This window comes from Petromyzon marinus, unplaced genomic scaffold, assembly GCF_048934315.1.
Source record: "Petromyzon marinus isolate PM22_M1 ecotype Great Lakes invasive population unplaced genomic scaffold, UKy_Petmar_22M1.pri1.0 PM_G_Scaffold_9, whole genome shotgun sequence".
NCBI lineage: Eukaryota > Metazoa > Chordata > Hyperoartia > Petromyzontiformes > Petromyzontidae > Petromyzon > Petromyzon marinus.
Window position 1 is genome coordinate 976,372 of NW_027423046.1, and position 27,723 is coordinate 1,004,094.

General features: G+C 40.6%; 1 protein-coding gene across 1 annotated transcript; it reads right to left on the reverse strand.

The window, feature by feature from the left end:
- Positions 1-1,558: 1,558 nt before the first annotated feature.
- Positions 1,559-27,619, reverse strand: LOC142921824 (putative ATP-dependent DNA helicase HFM1). Its single transcript, XM_076063161.1, has 26 exons — positions 27,448-27,619; positions 25,615-25,742; positions 25,019-25,069; positions 23,677-23,747; positions 22,704-22,836; positions 22,426-22,577; positions 21,728-21,805; positions 20,203-20,379; positions 19,326-19,526; positions 17,768-17,856; positions 16,932-16,975; positions 16,730-16,831; positions 15,407-15,555; positions 13,951-14,045; positions 12,039-12,172; positions 10,437-10,487; positions 9,088-9,164; positions 8,914-8,926; positions 8,391-8,482; positions 5,135-5,238; positions 4,360-4,407; positions 3,267-3,364; positions 3,023-3,160; positions 2,844-2,929; positions 2,294-2,377; positions 1,559-1,564 (listed from the first exon to the last, which is right to left on the reverse strand). The coding sequence occupies exons 1-26, from the start codon at positions 27,477-27,479 to the stop codon at positions 1,559-1,561; spliced, it is 2,433 nt and encodes an 810-aa protein (XP_075919276.1). The 5' UTR covers positions 27,480-27,619.
- Between the last annotated feature and the right edge of the window lie 104 nt (positions 27,620-27,723).

Below are 27,723 nucleotides of genomic sequence, written 5' to 3' on the forward strand. Positions count from 1 at the left end.
CCAGTTCGACTCGTTGACAAATACGAATACAGAAATACGTAAAAAATAACTCAATTGGAATTACACACAGCAACCATCGTCCCCTACTGGCAACCTTATGCCCAATTGCAGGCCAGGTGCTAAATCTCCTTGTGTCCACAGGGACAGTTGTCACTGGGGGTGCCCATTTAAATGTGTCTGAGACGTGGTGTAAGTCGCTTATTGCGCGTCAAGCGCTCATAGACACCCCAGAGTAAAAGGCCCTATCAAAAACAGGTGATTATTATTTAAAAAAATTCCAGTAACAAGTGCATTTAAAGTGTTGTTACATTTGTTTTTAGGAACAATGTTGTTTACATATAGGAAGGAGGCGTAATGTCTGCCTATTTATTTTGTTACATTTACTTCTATATGATGCTAATTATCATGCTCTATTCCTTTATATTGCTGTATGTTCAGGGGCTGAATGCCAATGTCGAGATCTGATAAACCACGAGAGCTTCAGGAGCGAGTTTGTGTCGTTTTTATACTGCTCGGTTGAAGGAGAGCAGAGACCACAGTGGTTTACTGTCTGGTCCATAGTTTGGGTTGCATGGCCACTGATCGCACTGCAGGAGACGTGCGCGTTGGCCTGTTTGATGTTGTGATGTGGTCGATGGTTCACCGGTGTCTTTGAGGAATGTCAAAGCAAGGAGGTGCGATGTCTGGGTCTCTAATCATCAGGCAAAACGATTATTTTGTTCGATTCAACATAGAAAAAAAACACGTGGCCTTGTCACAATTGCTGCGATGTGTAATTTAAGCGCACGTGATGATTTGCCGATGGACGAGGTTGTTGTCGGCGTTGCCCAGTAATAGTGTGCAGCAGTGGTTGTTTGGAGCTGTGCGGTGAGACTGTAGGTCCGCACAGTTCTTTAGTATCACTGTAATTATCACCTCAGCCACACCTTTGTAGTATCGGTTACCCTGGAAAAAAAGCAACCAGTGCCATTCTGAATTGATGATATGCAAAGCTTACCAAGCCATTAAATTAAATTGAATATTACTAAGGTGAAGATAAACGTTAAATAGTTGATTCCTTCATTTAAAACCTAGTGAAAAAACATTTAACAAATGACAGCAACGGCCACTTGCCCCACTGTTGTCACCACGTCTGTACCAAGATACTGGGTGGCATTACAAGTACTCTTTCTTTCTCAAATGAGCATTGAGGTGGTGACCATCTCTCATTTACAACCCCTGAGACAGTGGTGGAAACAATGCGTCTCTATATAACCCATCAAACAATCGCTGTTGACTTCCCCACAAAGCGGTGCCTATTTTATCTACCACGGAGGGATGATGGAGTGAGTCAACTCCCAGCTACGACTTGAACTCGCAAACATTCCGATGGCGGGTCGCTCACTCCACTGCTGAGCCACATGGATAGTTTCACAGGTGCAGTATTATCAAAAACTAATTAATGTTTGTCTTCAGACTCATGCTGTTTCGAGTTCCGTATTTTCCCGCATATAACCCGCGGGTTATACCACTTTTTACAAAACAAAACAAGACCCCGTGGGGTATATGCAGATGCGGGCTATCCCTAAAATATTTTACATGTGTGACATGTCATAACTCGTTTAATTTTTTCACTGCGCAACACTTCCAGTACCTTTGACTAAAGCACTGCTGAATAAACCACTCGCACTACAATTGCACGCGTTAACATGTTTGAAATGATTCGAATTGCTTGCACAATGAAACGACAATGTTTCAAGTGGGCGTACTTTGTTTAACCGGGGTACATGCGTCTGCGGGTTATATGCGTATGCGGGCTATATGCGGGGAAATTGAGCCACATAGATGGATGGTTTCACAGGTATTTGGCAAAGTCCTAATTGACGTTTGCCTTTGAAAGCCTGCTGCTTTGAGTACGTTGAAAGTAGCAACGCACTTAAAGGGAAATTGATTTGCACCCGAGCCATGTGACTGTGCATTAGTTTCTAGATTTGAAGCTTTCGTGACTGCAAGGATCCATACTTTTTGGTTCTATTCGGTAAAGTCACGTAGGTAAAAAAATAAAACAGCAAAAATCACGACGTTTCAACCACAACACAAGCGGCCTTCATCAGGTGAAGGGACCAGCCTGTCTCGAAGACTGCGCTGGAGTGAAGAAAAAAAAGGCCGCTTGTGTTGTGGCCGAAACGTCGTGATTTTTGTTGTTTTATTTTTTACCTACGTGATTTTACCGAATAGAACCAAAGAGTATGTGCATTAGTTGTTTTTAGCAATGTGAAATCTTTGATTGGAGTCGGGGTTCCGTCTCATGCACCTGCTCCACTCTGACTTGGTACTTGGGCAGATGCTGCACGGCTTCTTTGATCTGGTTCCCAAACGGAGGGTGTCTGTTCACTATCTGCACAACGGAGGAATGCACCGTCAGCAAAACGTCATTCGGTTTTGTTGCAATGTTGTTTACAAACAAGAAATACGCTCATCATTGGCGGGTGTTCCTATTATTAAGGAAGGGTGACGATTGTAATGTGTTTCCCAATTGAGTAATTTGCAAGTTACTTTTTACATTTTGCTAATTTGGACAATCACGCCGGTACACAACGGTCTTCTTGGCATGACATCATGGAGGGTCTGTGACGTCCATTTTGAAGAAGATGGCGTCGAGCATTTTACGGTGAATAAATCCGCAGTATAATTAACCAGAGCGGTCTGCCAGATTCGAACTGCGAGCTTCTGGAACAAGCGCTGCCACTGGGCCAATGGCATTTACGGTGTAGCTACCGTATAATTGTACTGGGAAGTGCGCTAAACACCAGCACAAACATAGATACATGTTGTGGAGATTAACACTACACCCATTATCTCACCAACTCAATTTCCCGTCCATGAGTGTTTGCAATTTTCTCAAAAGATGTCAATCCAGCGTTGACCAGTGCGCTGGACATTGAGAAGCCTACAGCAGAAACACTGAGGTTAAGTAATGTTTAATTGAAGGGTCTTCTGATTTGTATGTGTTGCTCTTATACGTGAAAGAGATTATAATTACCGATTTTTTCAAGTTGTTTCAAAACGGAAGGTGAATTTTCCCAAAGCTTTGCATTAAAACATTTAGCGAGGTGGACAGCATTCAGCACGGCCTGGAAATTATTCTGCTTATCCTTTTGCTGCAAAAATTCGGCAAGACCTACAACCACAAAACGGAGATATAACGGATGTAAATACTGTCATGCGTTTAAACGTTAACTTCAGAAACAATGTACATTCGTTTAAATAGTGCAGTTTAAACTTACATTTTGTAAGACGGATTCCAGTCCTGAAGATTTTGGCAGTGTCCTGCATCAATGCAAAATCTTGCACCAGTACACATCCCAGCTGAGCTTGAATGAGACTACAAACAACGCGTCATTTCAATTATATTCTTAGCTCTTTCGGTAAAGTCACGTTGAAGGGAAACAATAAAATAATAATAATATATATAAAACAATGTTTTATATTTTTAGCTCTTTCGGTAAAGTCACGTTGAAGGGGAACAATAAAATAATTATATATATAAAACAATGTTTTATATTCTTAGCTCTTTCGGTAAAGTCACGTTGAAGGGGAACAATAAAATAATAATATATATAAAACAATGTTTTATATTCTTAGCTCTTTCGGTAAAGTCACGTTGAAGGGGAACAATTAAATAATAATAATATATAAAGCATTGTTTTATATTCTTAGCTCTTTCGGTAAAGTCACGTTGAAGGGGAACAATAAAATAATATATATAAAACAATGTTTTATAATCTTAGCTCTTTCGGTAAAGTCACGTTGAAGGGAAACAATAAAACAATAAAATACATATAAAACAATAAAAATTCTCACGACGTTTCGACCTTAACACAAACGGTCGTCATTAGGTGTGTCGGTTTGCAAATGAGTGTCAATACAAACCTACACACCTGATGACGACCGTTTGTGTTATGGTCGAAACGTCGTGAGAATTTGTATTGTTTTATATATTTTTTATTTTTTATTGTTTCCCTTCAACGTGACTTTACCGAAAGAGCTAAGAATATGAATTACTGCAGTCACGAAAGCTTTAAATCAAAATAATTTCAATTGTGTAGCAAAAGCTTAATTCTCCACTTGAACAAACTGTTTTTGCAATATAGATGCAGTTTCGAGTGTTAAAATGAGTGTCAATACATCTTGAAGGCTCTCCAATTAAAAGGTGTCATCTGTATGGTGATATCAAATGGATAATAATCTGCAAATGTGTAGAATATTAAAACCCTAAACACGAAGTTGCGTTGCTAACTATAAAGAAAGTTCATAACCAACTCCAAATGTACGTATGTGTTATCTTAACAGGAGCATTGAAATCATAGCTGTACTTACCAGTTTATTTTCATTTCACTGGTTTTTATTTTACCGGACATTGGAAATCTGAAATGAAAGAAGCATTCAGATTCACTCATAATGGTTTGTCCAAATAACTAATACACACTGAATATACAATATACACTTTAAATGTGCTAATACAGACTTAAACCCCATTCGTTTATCCATACAATATTTTTAAATACGTAATACATTCACAACTACTATTGTCTCAAATATGTAAATGTTTTCACACTTGATGTTTCACTATCCGAGAAACCTTTTAAATTAAATAATTAGAATCAAAATTTTAGACCGATAAAACATTTGATATGAAACTTTCAAGATTATTCCAGTGTAGGTTCTGGATTTTTATTCCAAAAAATGTAATGACCTTAACACAGGATCTTAAAAAAAATACCTAACATTCTTCAAACTGGCCAAATATACCATGTAAAAATTGCAATTAATTGTAATGTAACTTTACCAATACACAGTATGCATAATTGTATATTTACATATGGCAATTCACCTACATTGGTTTAAACAAAAGTGACTGCTGATGAGACTCGGAATGACAAAACCAGTCCAGAGTTTGGTTGTGTGATACCAAGTCTGCTGAAATGATGCACTCCCATAATTCCACGTGGTTGATAGGATGTGTAAAATATATGTATTATTTTATGTGGATGGACAGATATGTGAAGGAGGCATATTGTACGCTTATTATTTTTTTCTTCCATTCTTTACGACGATGCTAATGGTTATTTGGTGACGTGTCACTGATTGTTACCGTATCGTGTGCTTTTTGGCCAAGTTCAATGTGTTCAGGGTTTTCTTCTCATTAACGCGGAGCGTGATGTCTTTATACTCTCGACAGCTTGAGATAAGAGTCACCTGTAAAGAAGCTAAAAGATCAAGATGTCATCATCATGGCCAAAATCATTGATGCTACTACTACACAGAATTGAAAAAGAATTCCACCCTCCGTCAGAATCCCACAGCTGCTGCACAATAGACACACGGTGAGCTCCCAAATCTGCCCTGACACTAAACCCACATCCATTACAGGAACAAATCGGTATTTAACGCCAATTACAAACCTCCAAAACGTTTACAATACAAGGTGTCCTAAACCGAAAATGTGTTCAAAGAGATCAGGAGAAAAATGTATCGATTCAGCTAATTGCTAATCGCAAAAAAATACTTTCTTGTAAAATACACGCGGGAGTTATGACCTGGTGGCTCAACTAGTGTAAGTGGCTCACAGATGGCAGGCTCCAAGTTCAAATACTGGTGGTGAGTTGACTCAACCCACCTTCCCTCCGAGTTTGATAACATGAGTAGCACTCTGTTAGTAAGTCAACGGTGTTTGCGCTGCAGAGAGACCCCTGTCATAGGATTGTGGATTCTCCACGATAGCCTCAGGGCTGTCAACGGTAGATGGATAACCTCAGTGCTCATTTGAGCAGGAAATCACTTTGACTTGGTTCTGAATGCCGCTGTACAATGCATTGATTATGTCTTAAAACGTAGGTGTTAGTTGAACCTTGTGCCAGATGCACACCGATTGATAGAATTGTCAGCGACGATGTATGCAGTAATAAACTAAAAGTCTGTCTTTGTAAGTAAAACTAAAATAAGACGGTATCCTTACTCCAATAAGGTGTACTGTATAGATACAAACGATGATGATCGCCAAACATGGCTAAAAACTGCTCAATTATCTGCACAATTGTAAGTCCGTTTATTAATTTGTTTCTTACAAAATAATTAACGGCCTATTCATATTCTTAGTTTTTCGGTAAAGTCACGTTGAAGGGAAACAACAAAATATATATAAAACAATAAAAAATTCTCACGACATTTCGACCATAACTCAAACGGTCGTCTTCAGGTGTGTTGGTTTGCATAAATTTATTTTTAAACGGCGCATTTATTTATTTATGAAAACGTTAGCGCCACGCGCAACGATTTGGCAGTTTATTTAGGACTGGTCCATCTATATTCTGAAAAGAGGAGGGGGGAGACAAAATTTTTTATAATGTATGCTGTCTGAAAGCCACTGTAAGCGTGAACAATCAATTAAGACCTGAAATGGTTTATCAAATCTTTCCAATGATTGCTAAGATAGAATCCATCTTCTCGGTTGAAATTGTCTCTGTGCTTGTATATGTGGATAGCCTCATGAACGAATCTCTCATGGAAGCCAGATGGCTTACAAAGAACCTCTGTCTTGGAAAAGTCAATGGCATGTGAGCCTACTGAATTAGAACAATGATCTGCCACGGCCGAGGTGTTGGTCCTACCGTGTTTAAGGTCTGCTTTGTGTTCACGAATGCTGTCCGAGACATGGCGTTTGGTTTCTCCAATGTAACTACTACCACAGAGGCAACTTAGTTTGTAGACACCAGGGTATTGTATGTCCGGAATCACATCTTTTACAGACGGAACCAGATCACGGATTTTATGTAATGTGTTGAAACGGACCTGGATCTTGTGTTTATTCAAGATTTTGGAGATTTTTTTGTGATCCCCGCAATGTAGGGTAAAGTGATGGTTTTGAAAGGCTCTAGACCAATTCTTCGACCACATCAATTCCATACACCCAGCCATCAGATTTACCATGGAAGTCGAAATAGATGGCAAGATACCTTTTTTGGATGTCCTAATTAAAAAGAGACCTGATGGTTCAATGAGCCACTCTGTCTACAGGAAAGCTACCCATATGGATGCTTATCTGAAACCGGATTCCCACCACCATCCATCACAGAAGAATTCTCTCATCAAGACTCTGTATCATAGAGCCCAATGCATATCCGACCAGGAACACATAAGCAGTGAACTCAAGCACGTACACCAAGCTCTTAGGGCTAATGGTTACTCCGACTATACAATCCGCAAAGCTATCACTCAAACCATGAAGAAGAACCCTCTTGAGGAGCCTTTCAAAACCATCACTTTACCCTACATTGCGGGGATCACAAAAAAGATCTCCAAAATCTTGAATAAACACAAGATCCAGGTCCGTTTCAACACATTACATAAAATCCGTGATCTGGTTCCGTCTGTAAAAGATGTGATTCCGGACATACAATACCCTGGTGTCTACAAACTAAGTTGCCTCTGTGGTAGTAGTTACATTGGAGAAACCAAACGCCATGTCTCGGACCGCATTCGTGAACACAAAGCAGACCTTAAACACGGTAGGACCAACACCTCGGCCGTGGCAGATCATTGTTCTAATTCAGTAGGCTCACATGCCATTGACTTTTCCAAGACAGAGGTTCTTTGTAAGCCATCTGGCTTCCATGAGAGATTCGTTCATGAGGCTATCCACATATACAAGCACAGAGACAATTTCAACCGAGAAGATGGATTCTATCTTAGCAATCATTGGAAAGATTTGATAAACCATTTCAGGTCTTAATTGATTGTTCACGCTTACAGTGGCTTTCAGACAGCATACATTATAAAAAATTTCGTCTCCCCCCTCCTCTTTTCAGAATATAGATGGACTAGTCCTAAATAAACTGCCAAATCGTTGCGCGTGGCGCTAACGTTTTTATAAATAAATAAATGCGCCGTTTAAAAATAAATTTATGCAAACCAACACACCTGAAGACGACCGTTTGAGTTATGGTCGAAACGTCGTGAGAATTTTTTTATTGTTTTATATATATATTATTATTTTGTTGTTTCCCTTCAACGTGACTTTACCGAAAAAACTAAGAATATGAATTACTGCAGTCACGAAAGCTTTAAATCAAAATTTAACGGCCTATTGTCAAACATCCAAAATGATAATTTACAGCCGCTTGTCAAATCCGCTGCTGTGAGTCGTTGTGGTTGTTTGCTATGTGTCACATACACACACATATCCTTGTCTGTTAACATCATTACAGTCACCACCTGTAATGCGTTGTCACGAACCCTTTCAGGGGTCTCGACCGTCTGCTAAGTAAGGGGACATTGCCGCAGCAAGCCTTGTTAACGTAAGTTGATGGTGATGTGGAACAATGAGAAACCAACCCTGTGACCTCACTTACCAGGTCTTGCACGGCTTCCGAGCCCTGTATTGTGCCAAACAGCTTGATGGTATCAAATGCCATGTAGTAGTAAGCCATCAATCTACCAACATCTGGACAATATCAAACCATTTTTTGTTAAAATAGCAAAACACATGAAAGCAAAGGCAAAGGAGGTCCCATGATATGTTAAAATAAACTGTAATTAAATGCCAGGGTGCTGGTGGCGGCTATACATCGTGCCTGTAATGCAGGGTTGTTGGATCAAACACAAATTGGTAAAACTCCCTTCCCAAGGTCGCCAAGATCGCCATATCCTTGGCTTGCCAGGGGTATTGGCAGACAGCAAATTCATTATATCCATACGCACGGATATTGAGTTACCACCCCTTGCACACGTGGGGGTTTTTCCATGCACAGACACTCATCAATTAATGGAGTTGGCGACACATCCCAACATAAGCAGCACCAGGGCTCGGGCAATAGTTGGCGAAGGTTCTCACTGCCCCCCATTCTTGTCTGGGGGTCCCCCCCCCTCCCGTGCCTCCGTTAGGAACCTGTGCACGTGACAAATTCTACAGCACGTTCTGAGATGCCGATTTGCATTGACGACTGGACGCTATACACAACATGAATATGTGAAATGACATGTTTTTTCGTGACAAATAAAGTGAACAAACACGTGATGATATGCTGTTTCAGCAGAAGGATTATTTACTGTTGGCTTAATATCCCCATTCTGCATACAAATTAGCTTGTAAGCTGCCAGCGAGTTCAAACTCTCTAAGCATAGTTCTGAAATAAATAATGCAAAAGAAACATTAATGTCGTTGTGGACAAGACAACAAATTAACTAAGCAGGTATTATGCCTTCCCATATTTGTCTCTCCACTAAAATCTAAAATCTGCTTGAAACATTCATAGCTAACAGAGTAGATCATTGCCAATTAATGTCTGGCAGGTCACGAGTATTGCTTTAAACAAGCCTGACTGCTTATACATTGAATGTCGAAACTGGTCCAGATTGTTTGTTGCTGCTGAAAATATTCACTCCCAGAAGGCCGTGTGGCTGATTGGATATGTTATAAACAATGATTGTACTTTTTATGCGAAGAGACAGCTATGGGAAGAAGGCATATTGTCAGCTTAATTATTTTGACATAACGATCATTAAATAAATACAATTAAAGAAAAATCAATGCGTCTCATACTCATTGGTTCTTTCGGTGAAGTCACGTAGGTAGAAAAATTTAATTAAACTGACAAATACTAAATCACGAAGTTTCGATCGCAACACAACAAGCGGTCGCCCTCAGGCGGAAAAAAATCTCCATCAGTGAAACAGCTGAACCAGCGAGAGCTGTGAGAGAGCTCATCCTCCTGGTTCTTTCGGCAAAGTCACCACGTAGAATGGAAATACAATAACAAAAATAAAACATAATACAATAAAATTCTCGCGACGTTTCGGCCACAACACAAGTAGCCTTCCTGAGTCACGAAAGCTCTCTCGCTGGTTCAGCTGTTCACACTGCTGAATTTTTTTTTTCCTGCCCGAGGACGACCGCTTGTTGCGTTGCGATCAAAACGTCGTGATATTTACGATGTTTTGTTTTATTTTATTTTGTCTACCGAGTCTGGATTCCTGCAGTCACCAAAGCTTCAAATCAACGTTCAATTTGTCTCAATTTTAAATAATTGAAAATCATGCTGCTTGTAGTGTAAACACAAGGAACAACTTGAATCGACTAACTGGCTCTTTCAGAGGCTGCATACATGGGTTTTATTCTCAGTGTTTCATCTTCTAACAAGTAGACAGGTTTCTTGAATTGAGCAAGGTTGTAAGAGCTTGAGAAGTGAGACCGTGGGAGGGAATTCACAAGGACTGGAAAGCATCAGTACCAGGGGAAGAATCAAAGACAGAAGTGTCTTGACCTGTCGCGTGGTGGCTGAAGACAGTAACGTATGAAAGACACAAGCAAGCAGTTGTATTTCTCTCAGTTTCAAATTGTCTACTATTATTCCAGTAAAATTACAGTTTGATGTTAGATTATGTTAATATCACTATACCTTGCAGAAGTTGCTTCTCAATGTCCTCTTTGTTCAGACCAGCGGCAAATTCTGTATCAGTGATTTATACGGAGTACATTTATTTTTCAGTATGCTGCCTTTTCATGCATCGCTTGAGATGTACTTAAAATGGCTTTAACAGTTGAATATCTTGTCATAGTCAAAGTCAAAACTATGTAAACACTTGATGTCAATGAACGAACTCTAAATTGTCAGAATGTTTAACATTCACTCCTTACAAATATACCGTAATTATGTCCTTTGTACTTAAGAACATTCAAACGTGTTATTTCCTCCAGTCAGCTCATAATATTTTTGAAAGCCCCAAACGTGAAATGTAATTACAGCTAAAATTACTGTTTTATATTACAATAGCTGATCTATGCCAAGGCATAATGGCTCAAAATACCCAAAGATGGTTTCACACAATGTTTTAGTGCATTGGTTCAACACGAGCAAAACTGTGGACCGGTTTTGCAATTCAGTGTCAAGTCAGGATTGTGTGAGCCAATGCAGGTGAACTGCCAGATCCATAATATAGTTTTTTTTGGGTGAGATCGCGTAAATATAGAAATGTGTGTCGTTAAAACCCGCCACCACCCGACACAGCCATCTAGTAAGGGTTGCCACGTAAACAGAACGTGCCGATTCATCACTAGTACAGCACTAGTGTGTAGTGTATAATGTAGTGTATAGTGTAGTGTATAGTGTAGTGTATAGTGTAGTGTATAGTAGTATATAGTGTAGTGTATAGTGTAGTGTATAGTAATGTATAGTAGTGTATAGTAGTGTATAGTAGTGTAGTGTATAGTGTAGTGTATAGTGTAGTGTATAGTAGTATATAGTGTAGTGTATAGTGTAGTGTATAGTGTAGTGTATAGTGTAGTGTATAGTGTAGTGTATAGTGTAGTGTATAGTGTATAGTGTAGTGTATAGTGTAGTGTATAGTGTAGTGTATAGTGTAGTGTATAGTGTATAGTGTAGTGTATAGTGTAGTGTATAATGTAGTGTATAGTGTAGTGTACTAGTACAGCACACCGATGTGTTGCAGAGCCACAACATTTACAAACTGAGTACGACTTTTCGCCAGTAATTACAACTAGCTTTATCAGGGTGGTGGTGGGTTTATCGACACATTTATATACAGTATTAAAAATAAACTATTATGGATGATATTGGTCCCGAAAGCCTACGTGTTATACGAACTGCCAGGTGTTTACAGGCAAGGGCCCTCTCTGTCTGATATGGGTCTTCGCTCAACACAAACCTACATAATATACATCACGTTATTTTGTGTTTCATTCGAATAAGTGTCGTTCACTCAAATACATTTTGAAAATTAATAGGACACACATGTATATACATCCTTCCAAAATACCTATACTACTCAAGAACACATTTTAAATGTATGTTCTTGATAATTTTCTGAAATAAATGCACGAATAGGTAACTCAACCTTTTCCAATACTCCTACTCATGTGTATTGTTATTCCTTTTATATGCATCATTGGAACCTAGTGATTATACTATCGCACACATTGCGATAGTATAATCACGCGAATATTGTATGTTTTAATTTTGAATCGTAAATGCATTTCTTACTGTAATACTTTGGGTTTTTGAGTGCCCAAATGTACAGGAATGTGGATCGGATCCAATCCAATGCCACGTTGACATCTGTGATCGTGTGCAGTACAATCTCCGCATTGAGGTGCTCTGTTAAATTCGTGTGCAAACTGCAGGAGACCGAAGGTGTTCACAAATTCACGGTAGCTACTTTATAGCAATGGGAACATGGAAGTTGCAGAGAGGAAGCTGATTGATGGAAATTCACAAAATGTAGGAAAAAAAAGACATCATTCTGAACGTATCTTGAAATAAATTGAGAAAGTTTTCATTACAACGTGAAATCGTGAAGATCCTGAACAAGATAGTATAATACAAAATAAATGTTTATTTTGATGTGGTACTTCTCCTCAAAAGAACCAAAGTGCTGTTACATGTGAAAATGTCAACATTTAATACTTTGCACTAAGTAATTGGTCTAGTGTTCCAAAGAAATAGTATGGGCGTCAGTTTTCAATTGTGACTTAATAACATCGACAATGCCCAAAATCATGAATATGGCTTGGGAGGGGGGGCATTCCACAGATGGGGAACCACACAGCAGAAGGCCCAATCGCCCTTGGAGTGCTGTCTCATCTTTGGGCTGCAGAGAGGACTGGAATCCATGAAATGTAGATTGTGAGATAGAATACTGGGATTCAAAAAGTCCCAAAGGTAGGTGGGTGCTTTGTAGGCCAGTAACACGATCTCAGAGTCGACTCTGAGATTCACCAAGAGCCAAAGTAGAGATTCCAGAACATGTGTGATATGTTCGGATGGAGCGGTTATAGGCAGGAGTCAGGCAAGCTGCGTTGTGAAAACATTTCAGCCGATTATACTCTTTGGTTCTATTCGGTAAAGTCACGTAGGTAAAAAATAAAACAACAAAAAATCACGACGTTTCGGCCACAACACAAGCGTCCTTCATCAGGTGAAGGGATCAGGCTGTCTCGAGGACAGCGCTGGAGTGAAACACAGCCACGCTCAGACCGCGACCTTTAAACGTGGCTGTGTTCCACTTCAGCGCTGTCCTCGAGACAGCCTGATCCCTTCACCTGATGAAGGCCGCTTGTGTTGTGGCCGAAACGTCGTGATTTTTGTTGTTTTATTTTTTACCTACGTGACTTTACCGAATAGAACCAAAGAGTATGGATCCTTGCAATCACGAAAGCTTCAAATCTAGAATTTCAGCCTATTGAGAACTCTTGCAGGAGGCATGCCGACGAACAAGGTGGCATGGCAATAATCAACAAGAGAGAAGAGACGCATTATCCAAATTATCTGCATAATAGTTTGACAAGCATGATGTCGTGCTGACAATACTTTGAAGGTGAAAAAAATCACTTCTGAATTTCACTTTTCACTTTTCAAATAGGCCTCAAACTTCGGAGCAAGGTCACAGAAGCCACCAACGTTGTGTCTGTTACTGTGGGTGATGAGCTGAAGTTGAGTGCACGGAGCCGAGAAGCATAACCTCTGTTTTGTCACAGCATTTTTATGCATCAAAGACTTAAGGCGGAGGAGTCACTGGGGCCAAGATATCGGGGTAATGAGAGGGGAGGGAAGAGAGGGAGAAAGCATGAACAAGAAGAAGCAGCGTCTGTTTTTGATGACATACCAGACATGCAAGTTAGAGGCATTAAAGCTATGAAGAAAAATAAGTAAGCTTGGGCAGGACATGTCACGAGTAGGAATGATGGCCAGTGCCCAAAACTAACGATGGAGTGGTAGCCAAGGTAATGGAACACGTGGATTGTTGTATCACTGGACTGTGAAGGATGTTTACGGCTAAAAAGGCCTTCAGCGGGCAGTGTATGCCGATGCTGACTTTATACATAACGTTCACAAATATGTACATGTTCATGCCCAATATATACATATAATAACAAAACTGCCGTTATTGTCCTACCTGCTTTCTAGTTTCTGGGTCCCACTTAGCATTTGTTCATATTTTTCTTTCAATTCATTTCTTGTCAATATCACCGCAGTGGCTGAAACATCAAACTGTAAACGATATCACGTATGTTACTTCACATAAAAAATAGATAAATAGCCATACTAATAATGAGCTAAATGCAGGAAAATCTTTAATCAGTCTCAGGAAATGCAGATGGATCCTGCATTGAAATATTTGCCTGATTTATTTGGATATGTTTTGTGTTTAGGAGGAAACGAAACTTCCTGGGGGAAACACGCAGGTTCACACATATGGGTTCATAACCAACTTTCTGTACTGCCATCTCTAGTGGGTATAACACACAAATATGCACAATCCACAAACCTTTCGGTAAAGTCACGTTGAAGGGAAACAATATATATTGTTTCCCTTCAACGTGACTTTACAATATATATTGTTTCCCTTCAACGTGACTTTACCGAAAGAGCTAAGAATATTAATTACTGCAGTCACGAAAGCTTTAAATAAAAAAATAAAATCCACAAACCCTTGCTACCACAGGTATATACTACTACAACATACAAAGATCCCCCGTAGAGCCTTAACTGGCTGTTGGGGCGAGTGCCGTTAGCGAACACCTATGAAGGCAAGCACGGCACACGAGGGGGTGGGTGGCCAGCACCAGGTCCGGTTAAGATAATAGTCACTCGGGCTTTATAACGCAGCGCGCTCACCGCTACACTACCGCTCCCCACTTCCAGCATGGCGACACGCGTCTATGATCTATTACTTGTGCTTGTTAGCCTATTGGAATTGACGCTTTGCTATTTTGCTAAATAAAAGCACATGTATATGTTTTAACAAATGGTGAACATGCTATGACACATTCATAATTGAGCAAGAATAGTGCAACAGTTCACTTCATCCTGCAGCAGCAGCAGCAGCAGCCAGGTGGCTCAGAGGTAGAGCGGCCATCTTGCAATGGGAAGGTTGTGAGCGGCCATCTTGCAATCGGAAGGCCGCTCTACCTCTGCAGCAACAGCAGCAGCCAGGTGGCTCAGAGGTAGAGCGGCCATCTTGCAATGGGAAGGTTGTGAGTTCAACTCACGGTTAGAGGTCGACTCAGCCCATCATCCCTCTTTCGGTCGATAAAATAAATATCACTTTGTGAAAAAGTCAACATTGGTTGTCCTTTGGAAAGACTCTCCCATTCCATTGGAATTAAGGAGGTCCACCCCTGGCTTAGGGCTGTATATAGTAGATGGGCACCAACATCAATGCACAAATAAGCAAGAAATCTTTACCTCTTCAAAATAGATGCTATATTGTCCACATGATGGGTTTCAAGAGATGGGATCCAATAAACTAGAATACATTTGTGCACAATGCATTTAAGTTTTGAAAACGGATATTTAGTTCCGAAAAGTAAGGATGTATGAACCAATATAGTCAGAATATGTGCATCTACCTGTGGTCTTCCTGCCCTGCCAATCATCTGTAGAATATCTGTTTTCCCATATTCCTGCACCATGCCTCCCCCAGTGTAGTGCATGGTAGATTTGACGATGACCAGGTGTGCAGGAAGGTTTACACCCATAGCCAGTGTACTTGTAGAGACTGCAGACAAATCAAATAAAAACATTCGGTATTTGCACCATTCTTTTATCACAAGGCAATCACGAAAAAAGGCGCTGTGTGTGCACATATTCTGCAGAAGTTTCGCAGTAGGGGCAATGTTGCTATATGTTCCATAATATACGTTTTTGGGTTAGATATATATAAATGTGTCGTTAAAACCCGCCACCACCCACCACAGCCAACTCGTAAGGGTTGTCACGTAAACAGAACGTGGCCAATTCGTCACTAGTACAGCACTAGTGTAACGTGTAGTGTAGTGTGTAGTGTAGTGTATAGTAGTGTATAATGTAGTGTAGTGTATAGTAGTGTAGTGTATAATGTAGTGTATAGTGTAGTGTATAGTAGTGTAGTGTATAATGTAGTGTATAGTGTAGTGTACTAGTACAGCACACCGGTTGTGTGTTGGAGAGCCAAGCCACAGCATTTACAAACTGAGTACGACGTTTCACCAGTAATCACAACCAGTTTCATCAGGCGACAGCCATATTGCTATATGCTTCCTGATTGGATATTTTGTGGGAACATTTACAAATCTGGACCTCGACACCAGCACACAACAGGCTACTCTCTTCAAATCATGCCACGGGATAATTAATGTCCACTCTTAAGCAGATGGCACAAAGTATGCTATGATTCATATACTTGCAGTATTAACCATAACGGATTACCATATTCCAAATGCGAACCTGTGTAACCTCTGTAACAAGCGTCAAGCGCGCTGCCGCCCCAATGCACAAAATATAGCGTAAGTAACTCGGTGAAGTTAATAAGTCATCATAAAAATATTGAACTCTACAAAATACTGTCATCATGTATCTGGCAGCAAATGTATCACATGCGGTTGGTCACAAGGCAGCTGTTAGTAACCACAATTTCAGCGGCATTGGTGCAACACACAAGCAGAACTCTGGATCAGTTTCAACGTTCAGTGTCTCAGCACCAGTCAGGTTTGCTTGAACCATTGATGGTGAACTGCCAGATGCTTACAGGCAAGGATACTCTGTTAGATATCAGTATGGGTTTGTAATCTTGAAATATGCACACATAACAGCCCCTACTAATTTCACAAAGCCACATGCAAACCTGATGCATGGACACATATATCAATTTACAATCTCTCCATGAATAAATTATATGCTCATATTTTACGTACACAGTACTGGCAGTTCTCCTTGCAAGAAAGCATCTTCAATGTTTCTTCTATCAGACGTTTCCATCCCTGCATGATGGTATGCAATTCCTTTCATCAGCAAATCTACAACAATAATAAAACAAATTATGCGAATGTGAATTTGATATTTTGATGCAATTATTTTAAATCATCGTTAAAAACAGTGAGGGCTTTACAAGCTTACCTCTCAACTTGATATCCTTTAGGCAAGAAGCATGCTTCTGCAGTCTGAAATTACAATAAATGACCAGTATATATGGTGTAGTGGTGAGCACGCTAGACTTGTAATCAATTCCACCTTCGAGCGCGATCTTTTAACCCCCCCCCCCCCCACACTGCCCCTGTCCACCGAGCAGTGTATAAATACATAAATTGGTAGGTCGCGCATAGTGGGGTAAAGTGTGGGTATGCCTGCCTCTTCCAACACGTCTGGTCAATGTGAAAGAGTAGACCAATATCCCTCTAGAGTAGTGCTTCTCAGCATTTTTATTCCACGGCACAAATCTTCACAGCACACTGAACAAAAAATATCAGTTGGCTTTTCATCCAGCAGTGGATTGATCATGGCTGATGATGATGTGTCTGCACGCTCATCTCTCTCTCAAGTGATATATTACTACGGACGGACTTGGTGCCATAGTGTAAGTGTGGAATTTTCACAATCACATGTGTCAATCTCCCCTTGATCACCTTGTTCCCTGGGCCTTAGATGCATTATGATCAGGCCCAGATTAAACTTATGAGGGGCCTAAGGCAAATAAGAGCGAAGGGCCTCGGTACGTATTTCATATTGCAAAATAAATTATGAAGTCAGTTTAACACGTAGGCTTTCGCGACCAACATCATCGTGGATATTGGAGTCATTCAACATATTTTTTTCTCTCAAGCGGAGGTTAACACCAGCAGTGGCTCGAACAAGGAACTTGAGGCGGCACCTTGACCGTTACTTTTACACCAATATCTTAATCACAGAACATTTGCGAAACACGAATATGTGCAGAGCCCAATTCCCACGCCTACCTCTGCCTGTGCTGGAAATCAATCATGAATTTAGCATATTTAGCCAGTGTGGCTGCAGCCAGCTGAACACTTCTTCTCGTCGCACAGAACTGTAAAAGAATAACCACAAGGTGCCTTCAATGCACGCTATTAAAAAGTATGCCTGCTTCCAAAGGAATGCACGTGAAATATCTAAGGCCTAAACCATTTTAATATTTATATATGTGCGCTTGACTAGGTGTGATATTCATTGTATAAATGCATACTTTTATAACGTTTTGTGTGCGCAAACGTATATGTGTATGGCCTCTACAGGTGCTCGCTAAATGCTTCTTGCCCAGACAGCGCGAGGCCGTCACCGCCACGGACGTGGTCTACGCCCTCAAGCGCCAGGGCCGCACTCTCTACGGCTTCATCTCTCGCGCACTCAACCAACCCAAAGGCTCTCTTCAGAGCCACCCACCTCTTCTAAACGGCTTGCGCGCCAGCGTTACCAAACCGTCCACGAAAGAAACACTTTCTAAATGGAGCACACAATTCTGGCTTAGCAATCATTGGAAGGATTTGATAAACCATTTCAGGTCTTAATTGATTGTTCACGCTTACGGTGGCTTTCAGACAGCATACATTAATTTTTCGTCTCCCCCCTCCTCTTTTCAGAACATAGATGGACTCGTCCTTCTAAATAAACTGCCAAATCGCTGCACGTGGCGCTGACGTTTTTTTATAAATAAAAACACCGTTCAAAAATAAATTAATTAATGCGAACCGACACTTCTTTCAAATGTTTCTTGCCATTGCTTTTCACACCTGATGACGACCGTTTGTGTTATGGTCGAAACGTCGTGAGAATTTTTATTGTTTTATATATATTCTATTATTTTATTGTTTCCCTTCAACGTGACTTTACCGAAAGAGCTAAGAATAATCATGTTTTTCTTGTTCATGTTTTTGTTTGTTGCGGTTGCACCCGATTCAAGAGCCGGATGGCTCACAGGGCTCTACACCGAATAAATGAAACTGAGAAAACTGAAACTGAGTCTTGTAAAGACTAAACAGGGGATATTGCCGTTGTGTGATTGTATATGCATGGTTATAGATATGCAAGTGGGGAGTGGTGGTTAGTGAACCGTGCTACAAACCCTGTTACCCGAGTTCGATTCCCGCTCATGATCAAAAGCGACGGTGAATATTTCAACCAATTCTGGGGCTTCCTTAGGTCTACTCAGCCTCAAATGAGTACCTGCTGTGATACTGAAACATCAGCATTGGGGAAACAAAGGCGGTCCGGCGTGGTGCTGCCCACCCACCCCCTCGTGTGCTCATGATGGTCTTCATAAGTGCTCGCTTACCAGCACTTCCACCAGCACTTCCCCCAAAAGTCTGTTAAGGCTACACATGAGATTTTTGTCCACATTGCATTTCCTGTTTGCTACGTATGTGTCAATGGAGGCCATATACACCTTAACATATTCCATATTTAAGGGCTATGCATGCAAAATATTTAAATTTTAAAAAATATGCAATTAAACTAATCATGCCATTTTGACTTGGAACAACAAATAAGACATGTACTCACAATGAGCGTTGGCTTTTGCTCAGAATATGTTTGTATAATTTTTGCGAGCTTGTAGTTGAGTATCAAGTCAAATTTAAAGGCAGTCTGTAGACGATAGAAAGGAAATCCCAACACGATTTTGCGGAGTTTCACAGGCCGATGCTTTTCATCCAATTTTACGAAGATTGCCGTTCCATCCCTATCAGACAACCACTCGGCAACCTAGAAAGAGAAAGGTGGATGCCTCAGCAATATTTGTAGAGGATATACAAATATTAATTTAAATGCATTGAGAGGTATTCATACCTCTCCATATTTTATATATATAAGTCAAAAAAAATGTCTGGGCATTTGCCCACGTGCAACTTGATTAAGATGACACAAATTCCTTTTAACAGTGGATGTTACAAATTAAATGCAACTAGTTTATAGTAGACGTGAAGGTTATTTTTTTACTCAAATGAGCATTGAGGCGGTGCTCATATCCTGTTTACAGCCCTGAGCCAGCGGTGGACATTCTACATTCTTATAACGGGGGAGAGTCTATCCGTAGAACCAATATTGACTCCCCCACAAAGTGATACTGATTTTAATTACCCCCGAAGGACCATGGAACGAGTTAGCACCCCCAACGAGGACTTTAACTCGCAGCCTTCTGATTGCGAGCCGCTCGCTCTACCACTGAGCCACCTGGCTATTAGCCAATGTTATAGCAATATATATACTCTTTGGTTCTTTCGCTCAAGTCACGTAGGTATAAAATAAATACAAATTATATATACGTGACTTCACCGAAAGAACCCAAGTGTATGGATTTCTGCAGTCACGAAAGCTTCAAATCAAGATTGTAGCGATACAGTATATGTTTAAACAATGTATAATAAGTATGCCAACTCACATCTTCTATATTGGGAATGGTGGCTGACAGGGCGATGATCCGTACTCCCGCACAGGTATGCAGCGGTTGAAGCGCATCCTTTGTGGAGGTTGGAGGGACAAGGTTATAAAGCGTCTTCATTCTGCTGACCACAGCCTCCAAGGTGGCACCACGTGACTCATCCCCTACTGTGTGTACCTGCACCATGACCCACAGCATAACACGACGCAACTTCCATGATTTTTTTTTTATCGAAGTATCCCACGATCTTGTCTCAGGTTCTTTTCCTTGAGTTGTCCAAACTCGTGGAGACCACTACAATGCCTGTATCGGCAATCGGCCCTTCCCCATCCTGCAAGCATGAACCACCCTGAAGTACTGAGCTGTCGTGTACTCTTCCAGACTTCTGCATTGCTTACAGTATTCTGTCTTGCCACGAAATTCCCAACATCTCAGACACCTGGGCACAAATGCCAGCAACTTCTTTATAAGTTGTTTAAATGGGTCCAACTTTATGATCGAAAAATTAAGACATGGTACTCCCACTTCAATTCGATGACCATATATTCAAATTAGGTACTGTAACCGTATGCATGCAATCCTCGGTTTACCTGCTTTTGTGGTACGTCATTTTGGAATAACGTGCGCGTTGTATTTAGACTTTATATTGACATACGCTAGGCAATTTTCGGAATATCGTCATCCGCAACACGAGATGCGCCACCCTAGCCTGGCACCACGACCCAACGGCGTTGCCAGCAACCAGTGCGGTACGATAACTCGTGCGCTATACTTGTACGGCATTCACTAACTCTAAGTCTGTCTCCCTCCTCGCCTCCATCCATCCCCTCCGCAACGCAACTCCGGCGTCTTAACAAGCAATACCGGATTTCTTTATTTTATAGGAAGTAAATTAGAGTTTACGTGATTTTCTTTTTAATGTAAAGTATTATATTGTGGGTACATGTATTGTATTGATATAGGCTAGGATAATAAAAGCGATTACGTCAGCGAGTGCGAGTGAAATCCCCGAACCACCTCCTGTACCATTATTTCTTCTGGGAAAATTGCTATTGAACATACGCGATTTTGAGATACGCGTACCTTTCCAGGCACACGTCTATCTCATAAGTCAAGGAGTCCCTGTATAACTATGTCACTTTATTGGATTGCAAATCCAGCGCGCTAACCATCACACCACTGTGGCCGCTTCCTATAAATTCAATACTGTGCACAGGAATAACCCGGTTTACGTCGGGGATGCGTTCCTGAAAGGTGCGATAGCGAATATCCAAACGACGTCAATCGAAGCAATTTACAGGGCAGGTGGAGGCGAAGGCTGAGGTGACGGACCCGAGAAAGGACGGATGCTGTCATCGACGTATGTGTGGGTGGAGGCGACGCAAAACAGGTCGCGGTATCCATGAAGTGACGACGTATTTGCGATATGTGAGGTGGCGGGGGGGGGGGGGAGTAAATGGGGGTATCGCTGTATTTACAAAAGTATGCCGAGGAAAACCAAGAACAATACAGTCATGTACTCTACCTCATCAATCAGAAACAGCCTCACGACCTGCACGAGAGACCTGTCGTGCCACTGTCTTGTTGTGCTATCCCATTTTTCCTGCAAACAAATGAAGTCAGTGAGCCCAGTAGAGATATAACATTACAATGTACAAACAAAAGCCCCGTGACCCCAGGTTCACACTCTGGGAGCGTGCCACACCCGAGTATGGAATTATCGGTGGATATGAGAGATCCCGGTGGAGTGTACGGCTGAATCAACTTTGCGAAGTGTACGGTTGAATCGTTTCCTGGATGTGAGGTGCAGCAAGCCCATTGAAGGCCTTGAACACGAGTAGGAGAACGTTAAACTCAATGCGGGTGTGAACTGGGAGCCAATGAGAAACCTGAGCACAGGTGAGACATTACGTTGTGTTCCGTATTATGTAGGTCAGCATCAAACTAGGACCCATATCTAACAGAGTGGGTCCTCACCTATACACATCGAGCAATTCAGAAAAATAGGCTTAAGAAAGCCTGACTCTGCTAATGAGACAGTGATAAGCAAAACCGGTCCAGAGTATTGCTTGTGTTGAACCAATACTGCTGAAATTATTATGATCCCAGAAGGTCGTGTGGTGGCTGATGGGATGTCTAAAAAATATACCCTTAATTTTAATGTGGAAGGACAGCTACGTGAAGGAGGCGTATTGTCAGCTTATTTATTTTTTCAACACTTACCGGTGTTGTCAATATTATTTGGGCATCTTGTGTCTCAAAATAGTCATCGACGTCCGTGTCTCCGGTAAGCTCTTTGCACTGAATGCCGAGTGCTCCAAACTTGTTCTGCCAGTCTTCGAATTTCTCCCGACACAGTGCCTTGATGGGGGCCACTAGGGGGTGCGCGTCACATTCATGCTCACACAGGTCTACATCAAGCGTGCTTGCTGTTGTACGAATACAATACCGTGTGGGCAATTGCAACAATGTATAATGTAACAATTAAGAGACGTACTTACTATAAATAACTTTTGCATTGTAGGAGGGCCCTTGGCATTCCATTAAGAGTCGAATTATGGCCAGCTCAAAAATAACAGTCTTCCCAGAACCAGTTGGAGCACAAACCACTACAGGTCTGTTTGTGTACAGAATCTTAATTTTAAAAAATGTAAGACAAAGTTTGTTAAACATCGTATAAAGTCATATCCAGCATTCATATGAGGTACTGTCATTGCCTCTTGGAAGTTGTGCAAGTGTTATCAATTCGGCAGAGTTAGTCACAATTAAGCATTGAGGCGGTGTTAAGTTGGGGATGAGTCTGTCTCTCCATTGGGTAATCACTGCAGACTCATCCACAAAGTGGTACCAATTATATCAACCCTGGTAGGATGATGGGGTGAGTTAACCCCCAACCTAGATTTGAAATCACAAATTTCAGATTGTGAGCCGCTCACTCTGCTGTTCAGTCACCTCATTATAGCATGCATATGCTTGCATGATATGCATGTATTCATAATAAAGGTTTTTGGGTTAGATCGCGTTATTTATAAATGTGTCGTAACCCTCCACCACCCGACACGGCCAATCAGCAAAAAAGTGTCACGTTGACAAAAGACAAATAGTTCACTACTATAGCCCACCAGTGTATTGAAGAGTGAATCCACAACATTTACAGTTTGAGTACGACGTTTCGCTGGTAATTACATCCAGCATCATCGGGCAATTCGCCAGAATGGTGAATAATATTGATCGCGAAAGCCTACGTGTTAAATATGCCTGTATGATTACCTCTAGAAATCTTAAACGTTGTAACCTTATGATTGTTTCACTTAGTAATGACCATTAATATCAACCCTCTTGGTACATTCCACAGACATAGTTACCATCAGTAATGAAGATGTATAGTACCGAGCAAAACAAAACTGGTATCACTGCATAGAAATCAAACCGTAAGTTACACGTTTGTTTAAGTGTAAAATGCCATATACTTACGTCATCCATGACGCGAGACTGAACCGAGTTAAAAAAAGGAAACTCCTTGAAAATATGTCTGTAAGGCAACGCTGAAGGTAAGTTTAGGATAACATATGTTTAGGATTATGAATTCCCATGGAGAATAACTAAAAAAGGAGACTTTTGTTACTTTATTCAAAGACAAACATGTGCTAACATTTATTGAGGAAATTGTACATTCGCATTGTTTGGGGTTATTGTCGTTGTTACGCTTATTTATCAATGAGAGTCTCACTGAGTCTCAACAACTTTTTCAGAAAGCATAACTACATTTTTGCTCATAAAACACACAATGTCACACAATCCAGCAAGTATTTTAATTATTTTGGTTTCATTGACGTTATTGTTTGTTATTTATATTCTGAAGGGTGCTCCAGATGTTTTGTGACCTCCAATTAATTGACTCGTAACATTTTCCCCCTTTGTGTATTCATTTCTGTTTTGAAGAAACTTTATTTTAAAAATATGAAGGTTTTGTGAATTAAATGGGGGGTCACAAAACATCTGGACCACTCTGAATATATAGATAACACAATGATAGAGCACCAGACTAAGACAGAAGAAGGTTACTTGTGTTGTGGCCGAAACGTCGTGAGAATTTTATATTATTGTTTTATTTTATTATTTCCCTTTTACGTGGGTGACTTTACTGAAAGAACCCAGAAGACAGACTAAGACACTTCTAAGGTAAACAAGGTAAACAAAAAAGTCGGTGATTTCCTGCTCAAATGAGCACTGAGGCGGTGCTAAACTCCTGTTTACAGCCCTGAACCAGTGGTGGAAATTCCACATTCTTATAGGACAACCAGTTGACTTCCCCAACAAAGTGGTAATAATTTTATATTAACCCCAGAGGGAAAATTGGCTGAGTCAACCTCCAATCAGGATTTGAATTTCACAACCTTGAGATTGTGAGCTGATCCCTCTACCGCTGAAGCCTACCTGGTTGGTTCTTACTCGTTTCAAGAGCAACACAGCTGAAGGAAGTCCACTCATTAATTTCATATATATTTTGTTGAATGTTCACAAATGAACATAGTAAAAATAGCACAAAAATATCAAGCATGCAATACTCCTCTGTCACATACCTGTCCCTGCACATAATATAAAAAAATAAGGCGATGTATTACACATCCGAGCGGCCACACGTCTTTCTCGGAGTGAATAATTTCAGCAGCGTTGATGCAACAACAAAAAAGCAAAGTCTAGTCCGGTTGAAGCTCAATTCTGGTGAGTGAAATACCAATCTTACAGGCAAGGGCCCTCACTTGATATGATCGATTATTTTTTTGTTTTAAAGAGGCAATCTCAAAAAGGATACGAATTTCAGAAACTGATCGCATTTCACTGATACTAAAGTCTTCTGAGTTTTCTGGGGAAAAAAAGAGATATGTTTTCAGTTTCAAGGACAATGCATATATTATCATAGTATGTTTTTTGTTTGCATTTTGACTGCAATTATTGTGGTTAATGCAGTAACGTGAATCCTTGTTAAAAAGGTTTCAGTTTTGTTGCCAGAAAAAAGGGGAAAATCCCTATTATTACATAATTATACAATTAAAGAGAAATCTGAAAAGTCCCTTCGGAATATTAGGAAGAAGGTTGCAATGTATAGTTAACACAAACGTATAATGAGCACGATTGTGGAGAATACTATAGGTAACTACATAAATAAGCAGCTATGACCCCTTCCCATATATGCGCCTCCACGTAAAAAAATATAAAAGTATTATTTGCACATCCCATCAGCAGCATTGGTACAACACAGGCAAGCTCTGTATTGGTTTCGACATTGAGTATCTTCAAGCTTGCTTGCACCAATGCTGGTGAAGCGACTGATGCTTTACGCAACGATAAAACGAAACCATTTGAGACTACCCATCACATGTACTCATACACCAAGTCTCATTATCTCACCTCCAACGTTCTCTTTGGCTTCTCTACTTTCTGAGGAATCGCCGCATTTGAGATTTCCTTGAAAGTCATTGGTATACGTACCAGAATACTGGCCAAAGCCATCCATCGACTCCACGCCTTTGTGAACACTGTAATGACAACAACAAACATCACATTATTCTCGCATTATTCTTGCAAAACAAGAATTCCGTTTCTGTGTTAGGGAACTCATACATATAGCAACGCGCATGTTGTAAACTCTTCTTATCCACACCGATATGCGGGGTATTGTTGGTGGATCAAAATATCAATGCTTATCTCCGTCCACTTATCCTCGTGTAGAAGTGTGGACACACACGTACGCGTGTTCCGCGCCGTACGTAGCCAACCGTGCTAATCGGAGGTGCGGGTATTACGGTGTGTTTGATACTGGCAACATTGTATATCGAATGTGGAGATGTGGCTCCACGTGCATATGATGTTTAACTTCAAATAGAGCATCGTGTGAAAGGGTCTCTGGGCCACCTCACCATGCAACACACCAGCGATTCGTTTTCTGCGTATAGATGAGGGCACTACAGTGGATCGTCATCAGCCATGGTCGATCCACTGCTGGATAAAGGCCTCCGCAATAAGCCGCCGCTTTCTCTCACGGCCCTGCAAGCTAGCAGACCATCATTGCTACCACAATACGTATGTTGCAACAAATGTTTGTTGTCATGGCAATGGGAAATATGATAAAAAATGTACTCTAGTCAACCTTCATGAAGTACATTATTGTAGTAGCCATCATTACTACTGCTATGTATTTTGTAAATATTCATATTACGCAACTGTGTTTTTCATTAATAATTAAATGTAAAACGTAGATTAATAATATAGAGTAAACATGCCCACCGCGTTGTTTGAGATGAGGTGCTATAAATAAGCCACATTAATCCAAATGCATTGCATAGAGCACCCAACTCCACAACTATGGGACAATGACGTTCAAGGGCTACAATCCATCTTCAAATCGGGTGCTAAAATGTAAAAAACATGTTTTGACCTATCAAAGGGCAAATGTTGTCCTCGAAATGTAGTACACTTAAGGCGTGCCATGCAAATATAAAAATGCTAACACTGTACGCAGTCATTTGCACATAGCGACGCGTGATTTCACTTAGTTTTTTTGTCGTATTTAGATGTTTTTAGACAGTGAAATACATGATACAAACATTAGTTGAAGGCATATGTCGATAGTTGTGAAAGATTATAAATGTATTCATATTGCACACACACTGTAACAAATGATCTGAGCGTCAGCTTCATTTTAGCCTAAGGGACCCCCTCATGACAGCTTGTCCTTGTGCAGCACAAGGTAAACACAACCCTGAGCCAATGGAAATTCCACGTGCCTATGACAGAGGCGAGTTCATCCATAGAACAACCTAAACAGGTATCTGCCGGCAGGGGGCGATGTTGCCTTTGGTTATAGGACCCATATCTGATAGGGTCCTTGCCTGTGTTCTATGGTTCTTTCAGTAAAATCTAGATTTGAAGCTTTCGTGATTGCAGGAATCCATACTCTATATAAAATGTATACCTACGTGACTTTACTGAAAGAACCAAAGAGTATCTTTTAATTAAGCCACGTAAATCGAAAAAAAGTTATTAAAAACATCACGACGTTTCGATACGCAAACACAAAGCGGTCCGTCATACGCTTGTGTTGCAACCGAAAGGTCGTGATATTTTTAATCGCTTTATTTGGATTATTATTTTTTTCTATGTACGTTAACTTTGTTTTACCGAAAGAACCGTTAGAATACGGACCGCTGCAGTCACGAAAGTTTAAATAAAAATGTCCTTCACCTGTAATGATCCATCTTGCAGTTCACCAGCATTGGTTGAAGCGAGCCAGACTGGTGAATGTTGAACGTGTGCGGAATGTTGCTTTGTGTTAAACCATTGCTGTTTATTTACTTTGAAATAACTGTTAGTAAGTTATCCCTGACTAGGTGAATCTCTAACGAGGTTAATCTCTAACGAGGGTAATCTCTAAGTTAATCTCTTACTAAGTTAATATCTTAATAAGTTAATATCTAAGTCAATATTTTACTAAGTTAATATCTAAGTTAATATCTTACT